At 45.5% G+C, this 22837-nt stretch overlaps 2 protein-coding genes across 2 annotated transcripts in view; one reads left to right on the top strand and one right to left on the bottom strand.

Moving 5' to 3' along the window:
* Window positions 1-22837, top strand: part of ZDHHC17 (zDHHC palmitoyltransferase 17) — a 125311-nt gene that overhangs the window by 98160 nt on the left and 4314 nt on the right. The window lies entirely within an intron of this gene.
* Window positions 1868-21068, bottom strand: CSRP2 (cysteine and glycine rich protein 2). The gene is made up of 6 exons (XM_082634805.1): window positions 20962-21068; window positions 10701-10813; window positions 7828-7996; window positions 3907-4036; window positions 3133-3226; window positions 1868-2546 (listed from the first exon to the last, which is right to left on the bottom strand). The coding sequence occupies exons 2-6, from the start codon at window positions 10810-10812 to the stop codon at window positions 2470-2472; spliced, it is 582 nt and encodes a 193-aa protein (XP_082490931.1). The 5' UTR covers window position 10813; window positions 20962-21068; the 3' UTR covers window positions 1868-2469.

Consider the following 22837-nt stretch of genomic DNA (forward strand, 5'->3'; position numbering starts at 1 on the left):
TAAAACAAAAATACTTCTTTACCATGCAGGACTTTAATATCACATTTGGATTACTTTGGGGCTACTCTATTGACTTACCTCCAAATGATGAAAGTGATTCCCCCGAGAACAGAGCCTGCCCAAAGCCAAATTCCCTTTTCCACTCCTAGAACCACTGGAAGCTAATTTTTTTTTTTTTTTTTTTTTTTTCTGTACGCGGGCCTCTCACTGTTGTGGCCTCTCCCGTTGCGGAGCACAGGCTCCGGACGCACAGGCTCAGCGGCCATGGCTCACGGGCCCAGCCGCTCCGCGGCATATGGGATCCTCCCAGACCGGGGCACGAACCCGTATCCCCTGCATCGGCAGGCGGACTCTCAACCACTGCGCCACCAGGGAGGCCCTGGAAGCTAATTTTATAGTTTTGGAGTAGCTGTTTTGCCATGGCTCCCAATTTAAGAATAAATTTAATTCTGAAAGGGGGGGTCTAAACTTTATCAGGCAGAAATTTCAAAAATTATCGGGTACCTGGCAACTTCATGTAGAGTATTTTCCTATCAGATATCTATTAGCATCTCTGGTACAATTTGGGAAACATAGTAGGATGGGAAATGTTGGCTTTGTGTGGGAACAGTTACAACATTCTGGTTATCTACAGCACTGAAAAATTTAGTGGTTAAAAAGGCATTTTTGTTCACAGATTCGTAATTTAGGACTCAACATAACTCACTTTACTCCACTGGGTGTCAGCTGGGATGGTTCAAAAACTGGGGACTGGAAGAGCCTGAAAGCTTACTCAGTCACATGTCTGTTAGTTGATACTGGCTGATGGGGAAGATCTTAGCTGAGGTTATGGCTCTAATACTTACATGTGGCCTCCCCATGTAGTCTGGGCTTCCTCAAAACATGGTGGCTGAGTTCCAAGAGTAAGCATCTCAAGAGAAAGAGGCAGGCAAGAGCTGTGTTGTCTTTTCTAACCTAGCCTGGTCCATTATACTCTGTTAGTTAAAAATGAGTCACTAAGGTTGACCCTTATTCAGAGAAAGGGGAATTAGACTCCATCTTTTGTTGGAATGTCAGAGAATTTGTGCATGTGTTTAAAACAGCCACAGAATGAATCAGAAGTTACTCCATAAATCTTCTTCAGTTCAGCCCAATTCCTTTATTGTTAACTTCCCCAGCCTGCTTACCAAAAAGACCCTCCCCTCTCCTACGGTGACACTTGCCTTATGGAACATGTGAAGTACTCAAGGCTGTGATATAAATAATCATGAATTCTTTCACCTGGTACACCCTCAACTGACCTTTTCCCACCACGTTTCTGCTTGTTTTTTTTTTTTTTCTTTTGAGGTCATATAAGATTAAGATGTATTCACAGATTAGGCTGGTTCAACTTTACAAATACACATTACAGACTAATATCACACCCTGCTGCTGAAAAATAAAGGGTTGGATTGAGTCTGGTAATGAACTAAAAGTTTCTGGAGAAATAATGAAAATACACCTTATATAGTCTGATATTCCTTTTCTCCCTGAGCCAGCTGAATGTGCCAGGACAATGCAGCATTCTTTGCTAATTTTGCAGAATTGAGATTTGTGAGAAAAACACAAATCCTCAACCCAGTTTCCAGGATTAGTAATTCACTATCAGATGAGAGTGGGGAGTCTTTAAAAAGTCACACTGAGCCTCAGATTCTGTAGTTGTCTGTAAGTAGCTGTTTATAATGATCTTTAGATCGAGATAAATCAAAAGAATTTTTAAGTGTTTTAACAGTGTGCCTACCCTGGGTCAGCGTACCTTTCTGAGAAGCTTGTTAGGAGGGCTTCTATGGCTCCACCCCTAGAGATTCTGCTTCTGTGGGGCCTAGGAACCTACCTTGTAATACTCCCAGGTGACTCTAGTGCAGGTTGTCCAGGAGCCATGCTTTAGGAAACTGCTTCCAACAAGAGAAGAGCAACCACTGAGCTAGAGTGGGGCAGGCAGGCAGGAGTTCTGCGCTGCTGAATTCATTGCCAGCTCTGAAGAGCCACAATGGCGGGGCCTGTTGGCTAGCCACCCTCACTCTTGAGGCACACTTGCCAGCTTAGAGAGAGCCATCTTTTCCAACAGCTGTAATGCAAACGTTAACCTGGTGAGTCAACCGCATAATGGGGTGGACTCTCTTTAACCAATCAAAACGAAGGTGGGGACCCAGATGATTTACCACTAGCCGACAGCACAACACTCCTCCAAAAGGTTAATTGAAAGACACTGGACACTAAATTAAGCTGAAGTTTTATTGAAAACGTAAAAGAAATGGTTCTTGAAATGCTGATGAGTAAAGCGAAAAGATATAGTGCCCTCTTCCTACTAGTCAGCTGGCCTATCCAAGTACAGGGCAACATACAGTACTTAAGTACTGGGAGAACTTCACAGCAGTGTAGTGTTAGACTATCTGTGCCTAGATTATGTGGAGCTTCTCAGTGTGTGATCTGGGTTCTGGGTCTGCGCCTCTACTGAGCATGAACAAGGGCTCCTGCCCCTTGGCCATAGCCAAATCCCTTGGGCCCAAAGTTTTTCGCATAGCATCCTACAAAAGAAAAGGGAAGAGTTAGTGCAAGTCCACGAAGCTTTGCTGGCATTGCTTAAGACTGCTGTATCAGCAAACATCCATAAATTGAAAAAGCTGTTGGCTACACCAAGAAGAGTTCAACTTATTAAGGTGTAAAATGTGCCATGTAGTAACTATGTTAAAGCTGCAAAGGTAAGTCCGAGTCTTCTGGTTCCCTAGTGTTCAGCTCATGGTCCCAACTGAGTTACAAGTATGCACATCGGGCCAGACAAGTTATATATTTGTCTGTTACCTTCATATATTCATATGCTTTGCTTAAAACATTAAGCTGAAAGAAGACTACTGTTTGTTTTCATTTGTAGGGGAGTTTTAAATGACCAGGAACTTAACTTACTGTATCATCAAAAATGTTCTGTGGTTTTTCTATCATCTGTAAGCATCTCTAGATCTTTTATTTTCAAATACCCAGTGGCACTATCCCAGCTTTTCCCCATTTTCAGAGTGCTTTTTGTCCTTTTTTTTTTCCCCCTGCTAGTGACATTTCCTTCACTAACAGCCAGTGTGAGATACCCTTATGGACACCAGTAACTGAAGTTAGTTTTACCTTTACAATAGATTTCACCTTCTTTCTCAGTCAGAGTTGTTGACTCAAGACTCTTCCCACACTTGGCACATCGGAAGCAGTTTTTGTGCCAGGGCTGGAAGAGAGGAATGAGTTAAGTTTAGATGCTGTGGCACACAGTGGCTCAGGAAGATCAACCCAAAACAGGCTCCTGACTTCTGTGGGTCAGCCCCAACCAGAAGGCTGAGACTGGACCCTCTGCATTCTTGGGTGCCTGCAAAAGGGCTGAGTTCAGACTTCATCCACAGAAGACATGGACCGGGAGCTGTGCCACGGGAGGGCCATTTTCCTAAGAGCTGTCTGACACCTCGCCACAAGCCCCATGTGCTCCTTTGAAGACCGCCTCCTTTACAGCTGAGAACACTGCAGCTCAAAGAGGTGAAGTGGTTAAGCAACTCCTCCAAACCCAATTAGCATCAGGGGCCCTGAGTCACTGCTTTTTTGTTTTTGTTTTTTTCCCTGTCACTACACTGAAGAACCTGCAGAGTCCATGTTTGTTAAGTCTGCGCTTGTCAGTTAACACCTTCAGGAGCACCCCCTATGAAAACAAGGTTCTTTTAAACACAGATGTGATTTGCCAAATAATGGCATCACTTCAAAAAATTAATGATTCGGATGGAAATTCGATTAAGAAAAAGTTTAATTCAAGACATTTATTTCTAAGGCAGAGCGCCTGAGTGGGCTGCGGAGGGGCCTGGGGCAGAAAGGGAGTGGAGAGTAGTCATCCGCTGCTATTCACTCAAGACGGCACTTTACCTTTCCAGCTCCAATGATCTTCTCGGCAGCGTACACAGAATCCCCACATCTGGAACACTTCTCAGCACCTCCGTATTTCTGAGCAAATTTAGAAGTGTTTGGATTTGTCGTAGGCCTGTGAGGTTGAACACTGTGGAAAGGGGAGAAAGGGAATTAGGCAAGATTTTCCAAAGGGCCCTTATAAGCCTTACAAGGCAGACGCAATGGAACTCTGGGACTTAATTGCTATACTGTCCCTTGACTGGAGGCCCCACAGGCCAGTACAGGGGAAAGAAGAAGGAAGAAATAAATCTCAGGGGCTGGCCCGTTATTATTTTAACCTATTATGGGCTCATTATTGTTACAAAAAGACAGACAAGGCTCCAAACTTAAATGTCTGTCCCTCTGAGTCTAAACTCATCAGAATTCATTGAATCCCCAGTGCTAACCTCTCCACTAAACAATTATTCTGCGTTTTAAGAAAACCTACCATAGCACATATTTTCACCCCACATTCATATCATTATTATTATTATTCATATTACCACTGGAATCACAGCTAGCTTTTTACTTCACAGAAGATAGAAAAAATCAGTAGTAACTTAAGCAGTTAAGTTCTACACATAGGTCAGCTGACTTAGGCAGTAACTAGGAAAATTAAGTATGTTTCACAGATTACTTAATTCCCTAATATATTAGGGGAAAGTATGGATAAATTACATTTTTCCTGGGAAAATATTTTAGAAAGTTTACCTATTACTCTGTGATCTGTTTATCTTTACTTTTTCTCTGTATAATGTACTGTTTTTGTCAGTATTTACAGGTCACTAGGTAAACCTTGTTTTCCTCTCACTTTCTGTAATTTTTTTCCATTCAGTAGGTAGATGTACCTACCATGCTGGGCTCTGAAAAGATTTAAAGGCTTTCCTAAAGCCTTACAAGTAGGTTGAGCAGATAAGATGTGACAACAAGAGTTAGCACTCAGCAAAGGGTAGCTAAGTGTCAATTTTTCCTACTAGGAAAACAATTTCATCCTAGTTATATTTTATTAAGTAGGTTACATACATATTTAAAATAAAGTGTTAATTTAGGAATACTGCCTTTTCATAAAATAGTTTATTCAATCTTTACATATATCTTTATTTATATTTATTTTTGGCTGTGTTGGGTCTTTGTTTCTGTGCATGGGCTTTCTCTAGTTGTGGCGAGCTGGGGCCACTCTTCATTGCTGTGCGCGGGCCTCTCACCGTTGCGGCCTCTCTTGTTGCGGAGCACAGGCTCCAGATGTGCAGGCTCAGTAGTTGTGGCTCACGGGCCTAGTTGCTCCGCGGCATGTGGGATCTTCCCAGACCAGGACTCGAACCCGTGTCCCCTGCCTTGGCAGGCAGATTCTCAACCACTGCACCACCAGGGAAGCCCAAACTTTACATGTATGTTTAATATCTTCATCTCCACTATATCCACTTTTTAGTCATTTAATGGTTTTCTACACTTCCACCTAAGTTGTTTAATATATAGCATTTCTTGAATCATGTTTGATGTGTCCACTGGAAATTTTATTCTAAGCAACAAATACCAATTCCCAGTACTAATTCCCAGGACTGAATTTTCCATTGTCCCTAATATGGGCATATTTTTTAAAAAACCTCCACAACCCGCTGTATATATAGCCAGCCCTCTTTATCCACAAGTTGTGCATCCACAGATTCACCCGACCTCGGATCAAAAATATTCGAGAAAAAAATTCTGAAAAGTTCCAAAGAGCAAAACCTGCATTTGCCACACGCCAGCAACTATTTACATAGCAGTTGCATGCTCAGATTTTGTATCCGTGGGGAGTCCTGGAACCAATCCCCCATGGATACCAAGGGACACCTGTACTTACTTTTAAAAGTGATTTTTAAAAGCTATTCACAATGATATCCAACACTTGCAGTTAGGAGTTTTCCAAGAAAAATTTCCAAATCTGCCAATCATATTAAGAAGAACTTTATATGGATTATCTCCCACCTCCCTTCCAGCAACCTCAGAAGCCATGGTTAATTGCTACCTCATATGACAGATGAGGAAATAGGGGCTTACATTTAAGTAACTTGCTGAAGGGCTAGAGAATTAGTAAACTGGTGAGCCTGAGCTAACAAATGCAGGTCTGCCTCAGTGAAGATGTTTCTGCGCACTCAGTGGTGCCTCTTCAAGAGATCCCCCCGAAGCTGTTTGGTCCCCATAACTTTCACAGTGGCCATGTGCCATAAGGGCAGTCCAGACTGCAGGTACTCCCAGAGTACAGTCATTGAGAGGGGCTTCTGGAAAAGGACATCCCTACACCTGGTCCTGCAGGATGAGTAACATGTGGCCAGGCTAAAAAGGGGAAGAGGCAAGGACACCCGTCGACACAGGCCAGCACAGAAGGTCGGCTAATGAGTGGAGAATACGGAGAAGCAGGCGTAGACAAAGAGGAGGGGCCGCTGGTCTCTGTGACTTCAACACGATGGCCACAAGTGCTGACTCACGTTTGGGGTCATGGATGAGTTCTGTTTGGGGGGAATGTGTACAGGTTTATGTGTTTGAAATAAAATCTTGGGAAACAAGAATAGATTTTAACACGTCGGAAAGGGAGAGCAGAACAAGAACAATGAACTCTAACAAAGTCAGAGAGGTAAGCTGGGGTCCTGCAAGTGACGGCATGCAGCAATGAATGAGTCAGCCCTCATACAGCTGATGCCCAGCAGGCCACCACAGTTCAGAAAGTGAGTGTGGAAGAAACAGGAGAACAGAGAGGCGGGTCTCGATGCAGGACAGCGCACGAGTATGCGGGCCAAAAGGACAGAAGTTCAAATCCTGGCTCTGCCACTGAGCTGTGTGAGCTGAGCCTTAGTGTCCTATCTGTAAGATAGGGACAAAGTAACTCAACTCCGAGTTCCTGTGAAGATTATATAGAACGAACATAAATGTTCAGCAGACGTTATTTCAGGCATACCATAATGCACTGGGCTTAAGATCATAAGCTTTGGAGTTACACTGGGTTAAGTTCCAGGCTCTACAATTAACTAGCAGTGTGACTTCAGGCAAATCACTTAATTCTCACTGTCTCACTTTGTTCTTGATTAAGATAGGAAACCCTACCTTATAGGGTTCTGAGGATTACATGAGTTACCATATATTATTGCATGGTGTCCAGTCTACAATAAGGGCACAATTAATGGCCTTGTCCAAGGAAAGGCCATCTTATTGGAGTATTACACAGTTTTGGCCTCTTCAATATAAAATGGATGTGGAAAATGTGAAGTTCAAATGAGGGAATTAGTCAAGAACAGGAATTAAATTCCACATGAAGAAATTATGTCTCAACGTGAATTACTAAGTGAAGTTTAGCAGATTTAGTGCTTTACTTGCTTTGGTACCGAAACCTTTAAAATCTAGTAACACTAACCTCTCATAGAATCAAATACAGGAAATAATTTCCATTTTTAAGTAAGAATTGTAAGCTAGAGAAAAGTAATTTCTTGGTGAGGAAACATTCTTACATGGAAGGGCTGACGGAGGAATTTTCATTGACTGCTTAATTCCACATGAGAAATGCATCTCATGATCCCAATACTACATTTCTCCATCATTTGATTTCATGATGTCTGGTCTTTGAAGTGCTGTGAAATGGAAGTAAATTTAAACCACTTGCTTTTGAGAACGTCACAGCTCCTTGATACACCTCATAATGCTATAAACCGGGACTGGAAATCACTGGAATAATCAATAAGAACTTTGCCAGGTCCAAACCTGTCCATTATTTCCAGCTTAAAGAACAGTCATTAGTTGATACTAGAAAATCTGAGTCATCGTCTTTGATTCTTTCAAGCTAAAACTGTGGAAACCCCCCGATTCCTGTTCACCAAGCAACATGAATTGCCACCATGCCTTCCTGAAGGTCATGTGGTCTTGACTCACCTCTCGGGCTTGATGCCCAGCCTCTCGCCCCGGTCCATGTTGAGCGTGCCCGCGCCCTGGCCGTACCCGTAGCCTTTCGGCCCATACTTCTTTCCGTAGCAGGATTTGCAGTAGATCTCATCATCGTGAATTGCCACTGTTGTACTATCTAAATTTTTCCTGCAAACCACTGAGGGGGAAAAGTTAGACTTTAAAAATATGCCAAAGATTGCCTTGTTCCTTAGAACAATGGTGGCGCTGACACAGGGCCTAGAAAAAGGCACAGGCTCTCTCACATTCCTAGTTTATTCTCTGGTTCCCAAAAGCCACTGGAGAGCACCTGGACGGCTTGCTACCTGTGAGGACGATTTGCGTTCCTCCATGGATATGATGGTCATTTCAGAAATACATTAGAATTTTAACATCCTGAAGCCTCAAACTTTTTAGTAGGATCCTCCCCCCAGACAAGAGGGAGAGAAGTTTCCAAGATGTCTATAATTACACGAACAAAAGGAACAAAACTAGCGCTTCGTGCCCAAGACCCTTGCTCCCACCCTTCAACGCTCAATCCTTTCATCCAAGTATTAAAGAACAAAAGGGTAGGAGCGCCTTGGGCAAGCTGCCTCTGCAGCCCCTCCTCCCCCAAAAGCACCCCCAGGGATAAAAACGGTTTTAAATCCAGCATTCTAGTCTTCATCACTAGTCCGGAAGGGAAAAAGCAGTCTTCTTTCATCTCGCCAGGCCACCGGCTTCTCCAGCAGTGATAAGTATGTCTGAAAATCGTCAAGTGGTTTAAAGTCTGCATTTGTTTTCCCTTCAGTCCCAGAGGAGAACACATTCTTTCTTGATGGATTTCTTACCACATTTCCACGTATCCCACTTCATAAAACTGCCAAATGTCATCATGTTTTATCCAGACATTATTTCACTTTCTAAGACTTCAATTAAGCTTAAGGAAAAAAAGACTTGTGAGAGAGCTCACTGGAAGCACAATCGGGCAGCAGGAAACCCAAGATCAGTGCCGTAGAAAAGGGGATTCCCCCCACCCCTTATTTAAAAGAGGGAGAAACAAAAAGAGGAAGGACAGAAAGACGGGCAGGGAAAGGCGACTGGCTGGCTGCTCCAGACTAGAGTTAAATGATGACGTTTCTGTTATCTTAGACTGAAGTCTTCTCTGGTAGAACAGAAATGATGTCATCTACTTTGAACCTTGCTGTTGAGGTTCAAGTACTGAAATATATCTGCTTAAAGACAGAGTTAACCTAAAATCGTACACTGCTGAAGAACAAACACCCTTAACAGACAGATTAAGTAGAAAACTGGTTCTAAACACATATTTATTAACCAGAGCAAGTTTAAATGTATGAAATTTTGACTAGAGAACCACCCCTTTCCCCCTAGGCCTCGTCCGTATTCTCTGCAGTAAAATTCTCCTAAGGTCTGCAAACTACTCTGAATTATTTCCTTAAAAGGCTTTAGTCAGCAGAGGCACATATTAGGAAGGAGTAATAAAGATGACCAGTAAAGACCTTGACATTTAATAAACACTGACTTGATTACGGTGTAGATATCCTGGCTTAACCTAGAGGAAACTAAGAACAATTTCTCAAGTATTTACATTTCCTCTTTGTTCACATACTCTCTTGGTTACAAAGCTGCTGAAAAGTATGGATTCCTGTAAAAAAAATTAACTTCTAAGAGAAGAAATGGTTAAACCAAATCTGAGAAATGCTAGCTATTATGGAGGCGTACATAGCAAACATTCATATGTTGTATTTGTATTCTTCGTAACTGCAACTCTCTGTTGTCTGTTTCTGGTCGTCTGCAAAGCAGTTGCTGTATAGAAAGGTCCAGACACCTTAAATGCTGGTGCCTAGAGGAGAAGGACAACTAAAATTTGGGAGGGAAACTCTTTCTGCAGATTATTCCTTAGTGTAACCAGATTTCTTTTTCACATAGGCAGTTTCGAACAGTAATTTTCACTGCACAGTACTCTAGATGTAGCGGAGAGCTGCACAGACGGGTGGGTTCCTCACCAAATCCTTCGTTCAAGAAAATTTTGTCATTTGAATCAGAAGCTGATTAATGTTGAGCTTCCCGAAGCAGCTACTCTCCTGTTTTAAGACTGAAGACTTGGTTGTCCTGAGAAGGAATCTGCCTGCCGGGGAGAGGGGGCTTCTCTCCTGTTCCGTCTCTCTCATTATCAGGTACTGACCATCGTTGGAGCAGACGCCCACGTGCTAGTTCGTGGTCTACCTCCCGTCGGTACCAGCCACTCCGGTAATTCTCTCTCTGTAAACAACAGTAATTCCCCACCTGCTTCTGTGGGGTTTTCATATCCTACGTTCCTTTCCCTCAAATTTAGGACATCAATAACAAGAAATAACTCTGAATATTCACTACCAGAGAAGACAGAATTTGAGCTTCTAGACATGTGAATTTCACCTAACAGTGTGGCGAGAAACCAGCCAGTTAGGCTTCCAAGAGAAGGAGCGCCGCCAGAACGAGAAGGCTGGGGCGGACGGGGAGTGAGCCGTTCGTTCAGGAATCGGAGCCAAGCCCTTGGGATGTGCCAGGAACTGTGCCGGGTGCCAGACTATAAACAACCCCGAGGTCTCGGTGAAGCGGGGGAGACAGACGTGACAACAGATAAAGTACGGGGGTGCCAAGTGGAGGCGAAGCGCTACGGGGACCCGGAGGCCAAGGGTCTGGGTCGCCCCTGCTGTCCTTGCTGTGAGGCTGAGCGCTTGCACTGCCCATGGGGACAGACAGGCAGAAACCACTGGGGCCGCTAAAATCATCTTTGTTAACAAAACCACCGTTTCTTCCTGAAATCGGTTAACTGAAGCTTCTGACACACGCGTTCTGTTCGCGCGAGCGCGGGGGAGACTCACTGCACAGGAAGCAGCAGCGGTGGAAGCTCCGGCCATCGCACTGCACCTCCTCTGCGTGGTACACAGTCCTCCCACAGGCCCCGCACTTGTTGCCACCTCCCCAGACGGGCATCCTGCAGGAAGACAGAATCGTTAGGACGGGCCCCTACTGTACGAGACGTCTTACACGCTCCCTGGAGGGCTTTCTACACCCAGGGGACAGCAGACAGCGTTGGTTTCTTTATAACCTGCCCTGCCCACATCTTTAAAAGACCTGCGTGCCTCGAAAGTAACCTCGTCTCACCCCCCAAATCACAGCCCTCACTAGGAGACGGGCTTGTCGTGCACAGGTTGTTTTCTCCTCCAGGACAAAGGACCTGCACTTAGTACGGCACCGCAGGTCGACAGGCACAAAACAAGCTGCCGCCAGCATCCACGGGGGTCGAGCAAGCAGTGTAGGGGGTGGAAAGGCAAAGGCTGCCCACGCCCACCTCCACTCGTAAGGACCTGGTTCAAGGCTCAGCTGAAGAACTTACACTTGGGTGGAGGTGTTTACATGTTTCATTCACTGTTACATCTCCAAGTTCTTAACCATAGAACATACACGAGCTGTAACACGCCTCCAGGGAGGCGAGATTAAGTTGCATGTTTTCAGCTCAAGTTATGAGAGATTATGGCATAAACACTTGTTTCTCTGACTGGCACAACTGCATGGCTGGAGCCTGGCGGTAACCACAACAAACACCCATCCAGATGGCTATCATTTAAGGTTTTGTGCTTCACGGATCCCAGTGTCCTGGAGTCCAGCCCACAGCTGGCTTTCCCTCTCTGGTGGGCCTGTCCGTCCACACAGAATAGGCTACCAAGTTGCCTTCCTGGCAAGATGAATTGTTTGTTGACTGTGTCAGAATAACCTCTGAGCAATGTGGCCTGGGGGTAGAACTGGAAGTTTAAATCCTTGGCTATCTTGCTGTGATGTAGGGCAACGTGTTCTAATCTCCTTTGCAATGTACTGGTCTACCTGGACCCAGTTTAAAATGCCTAGTTCTGAATGGCCAGTGTGCTCAAGTGCCTTTGACAGTACAGAAAGTTGTCCTGCAGAGACAGCGTGTTATGTCAGACCTGCCCTGAGTGGTATCTGAAAACACAGTAGAAGAATTCCTTTCACCCCCACCATCATTTCCGGACTTCCCTTTGCTGAGTGCCATTTGCAGCCCTTGTCTGCTGCGTCTCCTTGGATGAGGTGCTGCCCTCTAGTAAACAGCTAGCTAAGAAGGCTGAGACGTCCTTACTAACTCAAGTCTGGCTAGAAAAAAAAAGGGGGGGACAAGGACAGCTGCTAAGCAAAAGGCTGAAGAATCTTCAGTCCTTGAGATAAAAAGGAGGGCGGAGAAAATTCCTATCCCACTGCCCATCCTACAATCCAGAACACAATGACTCCCTAAACACCGAGATGAAAGATTTACAGAATTAACCACTGTGTTGGTCACCCTTCTGGGGCACAGCCTTCTCTGGCCCCTCATCTGGGAATACTTCCCCCAGATTTTCTCGAGGGCGGCAACCATCTCTTTCTTGGCACACGTGGTTTAGAGAAGTACTTATTAAAATGTAGTCTCCTGGTGACAGTCCACTGTGCTGGCTACCAATTCGAGACAACATTCAGATAAGCGTTTAGAAAGTTTTCTACAATTTTATGCCACAATAATCAAGAGCATGATCAGTGGACTCATCTTGTTGGACAGAGGACAGTCAGATAATCAGTGTGTATTTGAAAATTAAAATAAAAAGAATGGTCCTTTACCACAGATAGTTTGAGAAGCACTAGTTTAGAGGGTGTGACTCTACCCTCAATTCCAGGGCTGGACATGCGATGCATCACTGCAGTCAGATGAGTGCATTCCCCCTCCTGCCCTGGCGACTGGTTTAGGAATGGGCACAGGACCCCAAGCCAGTTCAATGGAAGTTAAACCCGGCCTTGGCTTTAGAACTGTGCCAGTGCAGGAGTGGAGTTGTTAGCAGCTGTCTGGAAGAAAAGAACCTAAGAAGGAAGCCAGCACAGAGGAAAACAGAGAGACTAGTTTAGATAGTCTTTAGCTGAGCCTTGTTGTATCCTGTGCTCTTCAATTATGAGCCAATAAATTCCCCTTTTTAAGCCTTTGGGAGATAGAGCCCCTGGTCCTAGAAACAAACAGGAACAACACACACAGACACACAAAAAGACCTGACTGACAGGACTAGTTATCCCTGCATTGTTGGCCTCAACTTGCAAAAAGCCTGTTTCCCTTGTTCAGACAGGAACAGAGTCATTGCTAGGGTCCACAAATGTTACCAGGCTCCTGTGAAGGCATCCATATAGGATCGATATCCAGCAACAATGGAATATATTTGCAAGCTTTTCTTTGGTAGTTGCATAAATCTCTTATTCCTGTCCCCGGAGACTGGTGCTCCATTGTTTAAATCCACAGTGAAACCTGAGCCCGGCTATAGAACCTGACACAAAACTTGGCTCCAGCGCCTGCACTGGCTTGAGTTTGGAGGGCAGTTAATGATATTGACTTTGCCCCATGGCTCCAAAGCTACCCGTGTTCTGGAATGCTCACAGATACAACAGACATCTGCCCGAAGTATCCCATGATTTCTGAGGAGACCAAACACCAAACCCAGACTTGCAGGTAATGACGTCCCAGTGACTTAAAATCAGATCCCAACCATCAACAGCCCAGCTGGCTTTTAAAATACTTTTATCATCAAGGCATTTCTCATCATGTTAGAAAGGGTCATCGTACCACCAACCCGTATCATAATTACTTTGCAGCAATCACCAATAAGGAGCCAGACTTTGTATCAAGACAAACACTATCCTCGGTTGTCTCTAAGTAACAGTTAAAAATACATAAAAACGAACTCATCACTCTGTGTTATTCTCTCTCTACGACAGAGCAACTTGGACTTTTAAAAAAGGAAGAACATCTTCCCTCTCCTTGTGTAATTCAGGCTTGAGTTCACCCCCTTTTAAGTCAAGTCTGATTCCTACGGTACTTGCCACGCCAGCCAAGTGTGAATACGTCATCTTTTCGGGAAACACCCATCCAATACCTTTTCAGCTTTACCATTTTAAGAACTGCCTTCCTTTGAGGGTGGGGACCACTGCTCTATCTTCTCCCACACCGTCAACCAGAGTGCTTGGCATATGTCAAAATATTTCATTTCTGTTGTTTTAAGGAATCCTTCCGTTTTCAACTTGTTTTTACTCGTCCCAATTTGATCTTATGCTTATAAAGACAAAGGTAGCACTGCCCTACTGCTGTGTCACATTCTTGGATTCTCAGTAAGATTTCCAAGTCATTAACTTTTTAAAAGTTCCACTCAGTTTAAAGGCTTTCCTAAAGATTTCTGAATAACCCTCTCTGGGGGCCAGGCTAATGGTGTAATAGAGCATCCTCAGAAAGCTTCAGATGGATTTACGTTTTATTTTTTAAGCGGGATAGTGCATAGTTGGGTGTTCCTTATGTTATCCTCTATTTTGTATGTCTGAAATATTTCGTAATGGAAGGAAAGAAGGAGGGAAGGAAGGAAGGAAAGGAGTGATGGAGGAAGACATTGATCTAGACAGACCTGGGTTAACTTCACTATTATAATGGTTGTGCAATGTCGGGCTTAATTTTCTTATCTGCAAAAACGGGGGGAAAGGTAGCTCTCTCTACCTCACAGAGATATTGTGAAGATAAAACACAGTAAATAAATGCCTTGGCAGACATCCAGTAACTGGTGGCTCGAGGATGGGAGGGGCATCTCATGCGGTCCATCCTATCAGTACTCCTATAGGAAACCCACTGACTAGCACCTATAGAACACAGCTCAGAGCAACAAACAGTAAAGGAAAACGTTACCCGATTAGTCACTCATAAACCTTTCTCCAGAACATTACAATGCACGGCAAGTGTAACAACGGTTGTACTTGCGGGGACCAAGAAATGAAGTTCAAAGTTACACTCTTAGGGTGAACCCCTATGCGTGTCTGCTGAATTTGGCAGAGGGAAATGGGACCATCTTCCATTTCTGTCACTCCTGGCATTGCTATGCATATATTAAAAAAAAAAAAACATACACACAAAAACCCAGAGCTTCATTTTTCCTACAAGCCCTTGGCTGTACTACTCCACAACAGCTGACATTAATCACAGCAAACTGGATTTGCACTGAGCAGTCTGGGCTGCATGCCTTTCCCTGATCCTCTGCATTAATTGACAAAATGGTAAGAGGAGAAATAAAACCCCACGTTACACACACCTCGCAAATGAGGCCGAACATGGGCCAATTCAGGTTTTTGTCTTGTTCTTTGGTTCTCATTGCTTGAAAGAGCTCCAGCACTAGGATTTATCCACTGTGTTGGATTAAAAAGCTTGGTTTACATCAAACACCTATGTGCAGTTTCTCTTTGCTGCTTCTCCCCAGTCTAAGACACCACCCAGAATCAGTAAGACTTAGCCCAAGAAGAAAATTACTATAGTCTAAATCTGAGTCACCTTGCGGTAAAGTTAGCTCATTCTCTAGATAACCAATGACCACAGGGACCCTTCTCCCCACCTGTGCTGCACTGACTGCCTCATTTTAGAATCTGAATGAGTCAAACTCTTGAATTGCGAGCCTATGTGCCGCCACTTGTAATTTAAATTAACTGGTCTGATGCCGAGTGAATCCGTCTATAAACCCAGATTCTAAATGCTTCCAGAAGATTTGACATCTTATGACTACATACAGAATCTGTGTTATTATGCTATAGCTTCCCAAAAGGAGAATCTACTATAAACCAGTTTCATCTTGAGCCCTAGAGGGGGTCACTTGTTAAAGAATATGTAACTGTCCCCAATTACAATGATCTTTAAAGAGGCCAGAGTTTGAGAGCTGTAATTAATTGGAAATGAAGCTGCACTCAATGCCCATTCTAGAAAGGTTTTCTTCTGCAACCCAAACTACCTGCTTAGTCTACTTCCCTTATCTGAGTGAACACCACTGAGCCAGGGGTAGGACTCTCTGTGTCTTAGTGATGGGCTCCAAGTTCCATTTGGCTTCTTCTACCAAAGCTAAATCCTCAAGCTGGTCTTCGAGAGAGCTCGGCCTCAGGATGAACTAAGAAGATGGATTTTGGAGTCCACACAGTCTCATTTCCCTCATATGTAAAATAAGGGTAGCAGAGCCTTTCTTTCAGAGTTATTAAGAAAATGAGATGAGAAAATGCTTACAGTTGGCATTCAGTTACTGGCGGCCTTTATCATCAGTGTTTAGCAATGTTCAGTCTTTGTTATCAACACTCATCTTCTCCGACCCATCTCATAGTCCATCCATTCCTTCATTGTGTCCCTAATCCCTCTACATCAGGAAAACTGACTTACCTCCCACCCTCATCCAGCTAACTCCCGACTTCATTTCTTTTCTGTTCTTTTTTTTTTTTTTTTTTTGCGGTACGCAGGGCCTCTCACTGTTGTGGCCTCTCCCGTTGCGGAGCGCAGGCTCCGGACGCACAGGCTCAGCGGCCATGGCTCACGGGCCCAGCCGCTCCGTGGCTGTGGGATCTTTGCGGACCGGGGCATGAACCCGCGTCCCCTGCATTGGCAGGCGGACTCTCAACCACTGCGCCACCAGGGAAGCCCCCAACTTCATTTCTGAATCTCAAGTAATTCTTCCAGGGCAGGGGCAGCTAATAAACCCTGTAATGCTGTACAGTTTATGAAGCTCTCCTACAAATCTATTAATTCAACATCTTATAAGCCATATCCTGGGTTGGGAGCTGAGGATAAAAGGGTAAAGGAAGGGTGCCTGTTTCTCAGGGAGTTCTACTTTGGTGGTAGAAGTATGTAAACAAATAACAGCAAAGTAACCCAAAGCCCAGAAGCGTGTAGAAGGGGGCTTTGGGAAGTCTCTATGGTCTGTTGATGGAGGGACGCCAAAACAGTTTCATCTTATTGATTGATTGATACTGGGTTCCTGGAACTATGTTGGAAGAGATTCTGGAGACCAGTCAAGGTTCCACATTAAAGGTCACTGTGGTTAATAATGTCAGCCATAGAAACTGCAGTGCACGGGCCACCTCTGAGACATTCCAGGGATAAGAGAAAGAGTGTGGAACTCAGAATGCGACAGATGTAAGCTTGAAAGTCAGTTACCAGCTCTGTGATCTTGGCCAAGTTCCTTAACATCTGAGCCATCACGTCTTCAGCTATAACTCGGAAATGGATGAGCGCTCTGCCATAGGATGGTTGTTTAACGAGACAACATTCGTAAAGCACCTGGCAGAAGCCTGTGCTCCACAAATATTGGCTTCCTTTTCCTTCAGGAGCACTAGCGGGCCTGATTATGGTTACCAAACGTTCAGCGGTTAAGTGACTTGCTCAGGTCACTGACCTCCAAAGATGCAAATCTAGGCTCAACCACTCATGTCTGACTCCAGAACCACAAGCTGTCCCCCAAACTCCCATATCTGGTTTAAGGGTCGAGAACATTCAAACCACCTGAGCGTGATCAATCCTTGAGCTATCAACTGACACGCAAGAACACCTTCCTCTCTGGCCAGTCTTCATCCATCCACCTAGCAGTTAGCAAGTGTCCTCTATGTGCTAATCTCATACCCAAACTGCTACTTTCCACCAAAAAGCACTCTCTACCACTCCTCTCCGCCAACCAAAGTCCATCCTCCTACTGAGGGAAGCCTCCCTTCTGTCTAATAAGCTGTGCTTTGTGTACCTCACCCTCACCATTCATTACTAATTCTATATCCTGTTGCCACTCATGTCTTCAACTCGGAGGAGAGCCTGACACAGATTTGGAGACCAGCTGTCAAATCACACATTAGAACACAACTGCGCTCTCAGCTCGGGCACTCTGACCTCCACCTGCCAGCCCCAGATAGCCACAATCTGTGCAAACTATGAGCTATTCAATTATTCAAACAATTTAATGTTTGTGTGATTTTTACATGGAGTCAGACTGAGATTTATATGCCAAGACTACTGTTTATTTGCCAAAAGATCTTAGGCTGGTTATCTGATCGGCTCGTTTTCTCATTTTAAAAACGGAGATACTGCTTATTTATATCATAAGGCAGTTTTGAGATTGAACAATACATGTAAAGCACTGTGAATAATGCCTGCCACATGATAAATAACAGTAATTAGAAATACGTAAAGCTTACTACACCTAGGTTAAGTGGTCTACTTAAATATTAACTTAATCCTCATAACAACCGAGGTAGGCATTATCATTATCCTCACTGCATGGGTGGGAAAGCTGAGGTATAGATTATTAAGTGACTCATAACTGTAAAACCAAAACACAATTACCAATTCAACTTCAAAATACCAGTGAAATTCAAATAGACTATACTGGGTTTATCTGACTGATGTGTCACTAAAACTAAACCACTGCCAGCAACACAAATATGGTAGTGACTGCTATGGCTCCAGCACAAGTCCTTTGAAATGGGGTATTTTCTGTCCTGCTGTGGGAGGTATGCAGATCTGATTCTGTCTTTGCTGTCCTCTTCCGGAGGAGACGCCACCACGAAACCTAACTGGGAAGCCATGCGGCCCTAATGTGTTAAATGGTATGAGTCCTCTTATTAGTCAAGGACAGTGAGTACTGCTGGTACAAACAAAAAAGCAAGGAACCTGATATCCTTTGCAAATGATTCACAACATACTTCTTTTGCTTCTTCCTCTAAGACGTACGCTAAAATGTACAATTTTTATCATCAGAATTTGTGCCCGGCTCCTCCACAATCCAGTTTGAGAAAACTCCCCTAAGTCAGTCAGGGTTCATAACCTGGGGTCCACAGATTCCTTGAAATTCTGGGGATCACTGAACTTGGTACTGTGTACTTTATTTTATGCACCTAAAAACAGTTTGAGAAGGGGTCCAGAGGCCTCACCAGACTGCCAAAAAGCTCCATGACACAAAGAAGTTAGGTATTACCATCCTAGGTAATCAAGACCCCAAGTGTAGGGAACCCCACCCAATAGAACACAAGGGATGCCATGCAAATACCAGCCCAGGAAATGATGCAGTTGAGGAAACCTGTGAATATCTGCAAAGGGAAGAAAGCTGGCCTCCAGGCAAGGCCTAGGCGATACTGTTCAGAGTCAGCAATCTTCTAGAAGAGGCTTTCACTGATAGCCGTTTCCCCCTATATTCAACAAAGTGCAGAACGGAGTCTAATTACAAGGAACCTCTCCCAAACTGGGCTGGGTTTTATACAAGGAACAGCATGCCTTCCGAGAACCCCTGCAAGGTATGTGCTATTACACCCATTTTACAAGATGAAGTAACTGAGACCAGAGAGTAAAATAACTTGCCTAAGGTCATCAAACCAGTGGCTGCTGAAGCTGGGATGTGAATTTGGGCCCAACTGGTCAGTCCTGTCCTTCTCACCATGCTATGCCTCCTCTCCCACTGCGGGCTTGCTCTCCCCCGCTCATCTGATTTACCTGATTTTTGACAGAGAAGAAAAATTAGAGGCCCAGATGTCCACATTTCGTGGCGGCGTCAAGACTGGACCCAGGCTTCTAAAGCTCGTTTATTGCTGCCCCCTCTAATCTATGCCAACAATTCTTGCTATTTTATTATAAAATACAGTTTCCTCAAAATCCAGATGAGTTGGCAATTTCATCAGGACAGACCTCCAATGAGTACTGCTTTCAGCCCAGTATTTGGCGTATACCAGTATCAATCAATATTTGTGAATACATTTGGAGGAATCCATTAAAAAACTCATGATAGAGACTGTAGATCAAATCTGCTAATATTTCTATTGCTTGAGTCCAATTAAATCTTTGTTCCCTACAATTGCAATCTTACTCATTCATTCATTCAATTAACCAGCATTGGCTCTGGTCCAACGGTGTGTTTAAGACACCCAAGCCAGGCACTGTGAATTTCAAAGACTCATGGGATACAGACCCCCGTGTCTCCCTAACTTCACTCTGAAAGAGCAAAGGAAACGAATCCAGGGTAAAAAGAACCTTGAGAAGTATTGGTAAAGTATAAGTGGCAGTCAACTTCAGAGGGCAATGACCAAGGAGACGGTGTGGAGGGAGACCGCAAAGGACTTCACAAAATGTGTTCTCGTTTGGTATGCAGTTGTTAACGTACGTGCAACTCACCCTTTAGGAATCCATTGCCCATCTCTTTCCTGAAAATTGGAGTCAAATTATAGCCAACTTTGTGGCTGTCCTATTTGAATTCTTGGCATTTTTTATAAGTAGAGTTTTAAAACAGGTTAACTAGAAAAGTTAAGAACGAAAGAGACCATTTTTACTGCCGAGTTAAAAAAAACTACCCAAAATTAAAAGTATTTATAAAATGAACAGGAAAAGGAAAAAGTCTGGTCTGCAGACTGCGAATAAAACAGGTTGAACATTTGGGGTAACCATTTAAACAAATATCGTTCTACAAACGTCCTGGCTGGGGGGGTGGGGGCGGGCAGGGCAGACGTGGGTGTCTCCCGACTCAGAAAACCCACCCTGCCCCCCCCCCCGGGGGACTGCCTACGTGGAGCTTTGGAACCGAGGACGTGATTTACAGGACCTGTTGCAGAATTTACAACCAAGCATTCTTGCTTTCCCGGTTTGTACCTGAATGGTAGAAAGTTCCGGAAAAAGCTGGGAGTGATCAATATGACGTTTCACTGCTGTGCCTTCGACATTTAAGGTTCAGCGCTCGGTGGGCAGAGACCACCAAACAATGGGGATACCAGGAGCTCTGTACCGCAGCAGGGGAAGGATTCCGGGCTCGACAGGCTGGGGGAGCCCCCTCCGCACCCCCAGGGCTCCGAACAAACCTCTGGGAAGGTCGCCCTTGGCGTGCAGCACACTCGGGGCACAGGAGACCCCGAGACTCGGATCCCGCCCTCCCCTTTGCGAAGAGAGAACGCGCCACTGGAGGAGGGGGCCCTAGGCTACTAAAAGGCGGATTAGCAGCCCCGCGAAACTCTCGATCCCACCTCTCTCTCCCAGAGAAACCGGTATAGAGGTCGCGCACGATTATTTCTCTGCGCAGCGGACTCGGGATCCGAGAGCAGGGCTGAGGCGGCCACGGGGAACGGGGCAGGTGTGTGGAGATCGGGGCGCAGGGCTGAGGAGGATGGCTAGGGGGACCAAATGGGGACCGCGATGGGGACATCGGAGGAGATGAGAGGGGGCGCCGGCAGGGCGGCCTCCGCATCCCAGGAGGCTGAGAGAACCCCCCCCCCCACCGGGGTCGGCGGAGACGTCCGCACCTCCCTACTCACTCGAGTCGCAAGCAGGATCACGCACCGCGGGCGGAACTAGCGAGAAGCAGTCGGAGAGAGCGCGGCGGGAGTCCGGGAGCCAGGACGCAGGGAGCCGCCGGTACCTTTTCAAGCCCCCTGTGGGCGTGGCCTGTGGGTGCCCCGCCCCTACTCCTCCGCGCCCCGCCCCGCCTCGCGGCGCCGCGCCGCGCAGCGCCTGGCCGATTCCCGGACCGGCGCGGAGGGCGGGAGCGGTGAGCTGCTCGCGGCCGGGCTCCGGGGTAAAGACAGAGAGACAAAGGCAGAATCCCGCCTCTTCCTGCTGCTTCCCGCGCGGCCAGCATCTTCCCACGTACCGGGACTGCTTCCACCGACTTTACTCCTCTCGCTCGCAACGGGAGCCCGCAGTGTCTAGAAGTGGTTAACCGGAGCCGGGAAAGGAGGCTTCCTCACCCTGCAGAGAGGCCGGACGGCGGGACTGTCCCGTCGGGAAACAGCCCTCGCCGCCCTGCGACGTCCCCTTCCGACCGCGGTTGCCAATTCTCCTTTAGGAGGGAACAGTCCAAGGTCGAGGAGTTTCCAGCAGTTAGAAAACCGGCCAGATCGGACGTTTCCACCACCCCGTCCCTTGTCTTACCCTTATAAGTAAATTCAACGTGATTAACTTCCCCAGTGGACAAGTATCCGCTTGCCCGATTTCCAGCTTCTGGGAATCCGCAACCTTCCTGTTCTTAAAGAGCAAAATTTCTCATCTAGATTAAATAAATGACGTTACCAAAAAAGCCTCATTACTCAAGTGTTTTGCCTTTCCCACCATCGGGGGACACGGCTGCACACGCTGCCGAAGGGGTGCAGGGGGTGCGGAGAAACCCACCCGGAAACCCGGGCTCCAAAGGGCCTTGGGATTACATTTGTCGGTATCCGAAAAGCCCAGGGACAGCAGTGACAACCGAGGGGACCTAATACCTGAACTACAGGCTGATTTATTGTTTTAGATGAAAAGAAGAACAAACAATGCCATCTTTATCTTGTTCACATTCTAGGCCGACTGATGACCTCTGTGCCAGAAGTGAGGATCCCTGAGAGTTGATGTTTGGGAAAGTGGAGTACTCAGGAAAGACAGTGACCAAGGCTTTCCCTCAGGCCACAAATGCAATAGCCTCCTCTAGTGCAGAGCTTCTCAAACTCCACACTGGAGACATTTGGGGCTGGGTAATTCTTGCCTATGGGGGCCGTCCTGGGTGTTGTAGGATGCCTACAGCCACTAGATGCCAATAGCACCCCTCCCTCCACACTGTAACAGTCAAAAAGTCTCCAGACAGAGCCAAATGCCCTCTTGGGAAGGGCAGAAGGCATTGGTTGAGAACCGCTGCCCTGGTATATATCTGCATGATAAAGTGCAGAAGTGGCTTATAATATTATTATTGTTTTATCTTATATGCTGAGGCCAATCCAGGATAAACCCATTATAAGAGCAGCCTTATTCTCTGTCTACCCAGTACTGTACAAAAACACATAGTGGTGATTGACATCTCCTGATATTGTGGCGGGAGTCTGGAAGTATTCCTGCCTGCTGCGAGCTTTGCTAAATATGGGCAATCCATGTTTTCATGACATCAGCTAATGTAAGAGCCAACATGAAAATTCTGTCCCTCTGATTCGACATTTCCTTTATCTCTGCTGCTTACAGTACTTACTTTTTCTTGCCTTGGTTTATATCGTGTTTCTACTGAATGAAACTATCGGTGATTTTTGATGCCGCACTGGTTTTCAGCACACTGTTTCTCTCCCACCCTTGGGTTCTTTTTGATGCTTCCATGACCTGACCTGTTTGCTTTCTGACATGCTCATGTTGTCCCTAAATTCCACAGCCACCTCCTAGCATTTGATGTTGGGC

Source organism: Mesoplodon mirus (genome assembly GCF_964341445.2).
Source record: "Mesoplodon mirus genome assembly, chromosome: 11".
Lineage (NCBI taxonomy): Eukaryota > Metazoa > Chordata > Mammalia > Artiodactyla > Ziphiidae > Mesoplodon > Mesoplodon mirus.

Excerpts from the sequence above, each read along its gene's own strand:
- CSRP2 (XM_082634805.1), bottom strand. The coding sequence starts at position 10,812 with ATGCCCGTCTGGGGAGGTGGCAACAAGTGCGGGGCCTGTGGGAGGACT. Across the intron at positions 7,997-10,700 it reads CCGCTGCTGCTTCCTGTGCA|TGGTTTGCAGGAAAAATTTA; the intron begins GTGAGTCTCCCC and ends TTTCCCCCTCAG. Across the intron at positions 2,547-3,132 it reads AGGTGAAATCTATTGTAAAG|GATGCTATGCGAAAAACTTT; the intron begins GTAAAACTAACT and ends TTTCTTTTGTAG.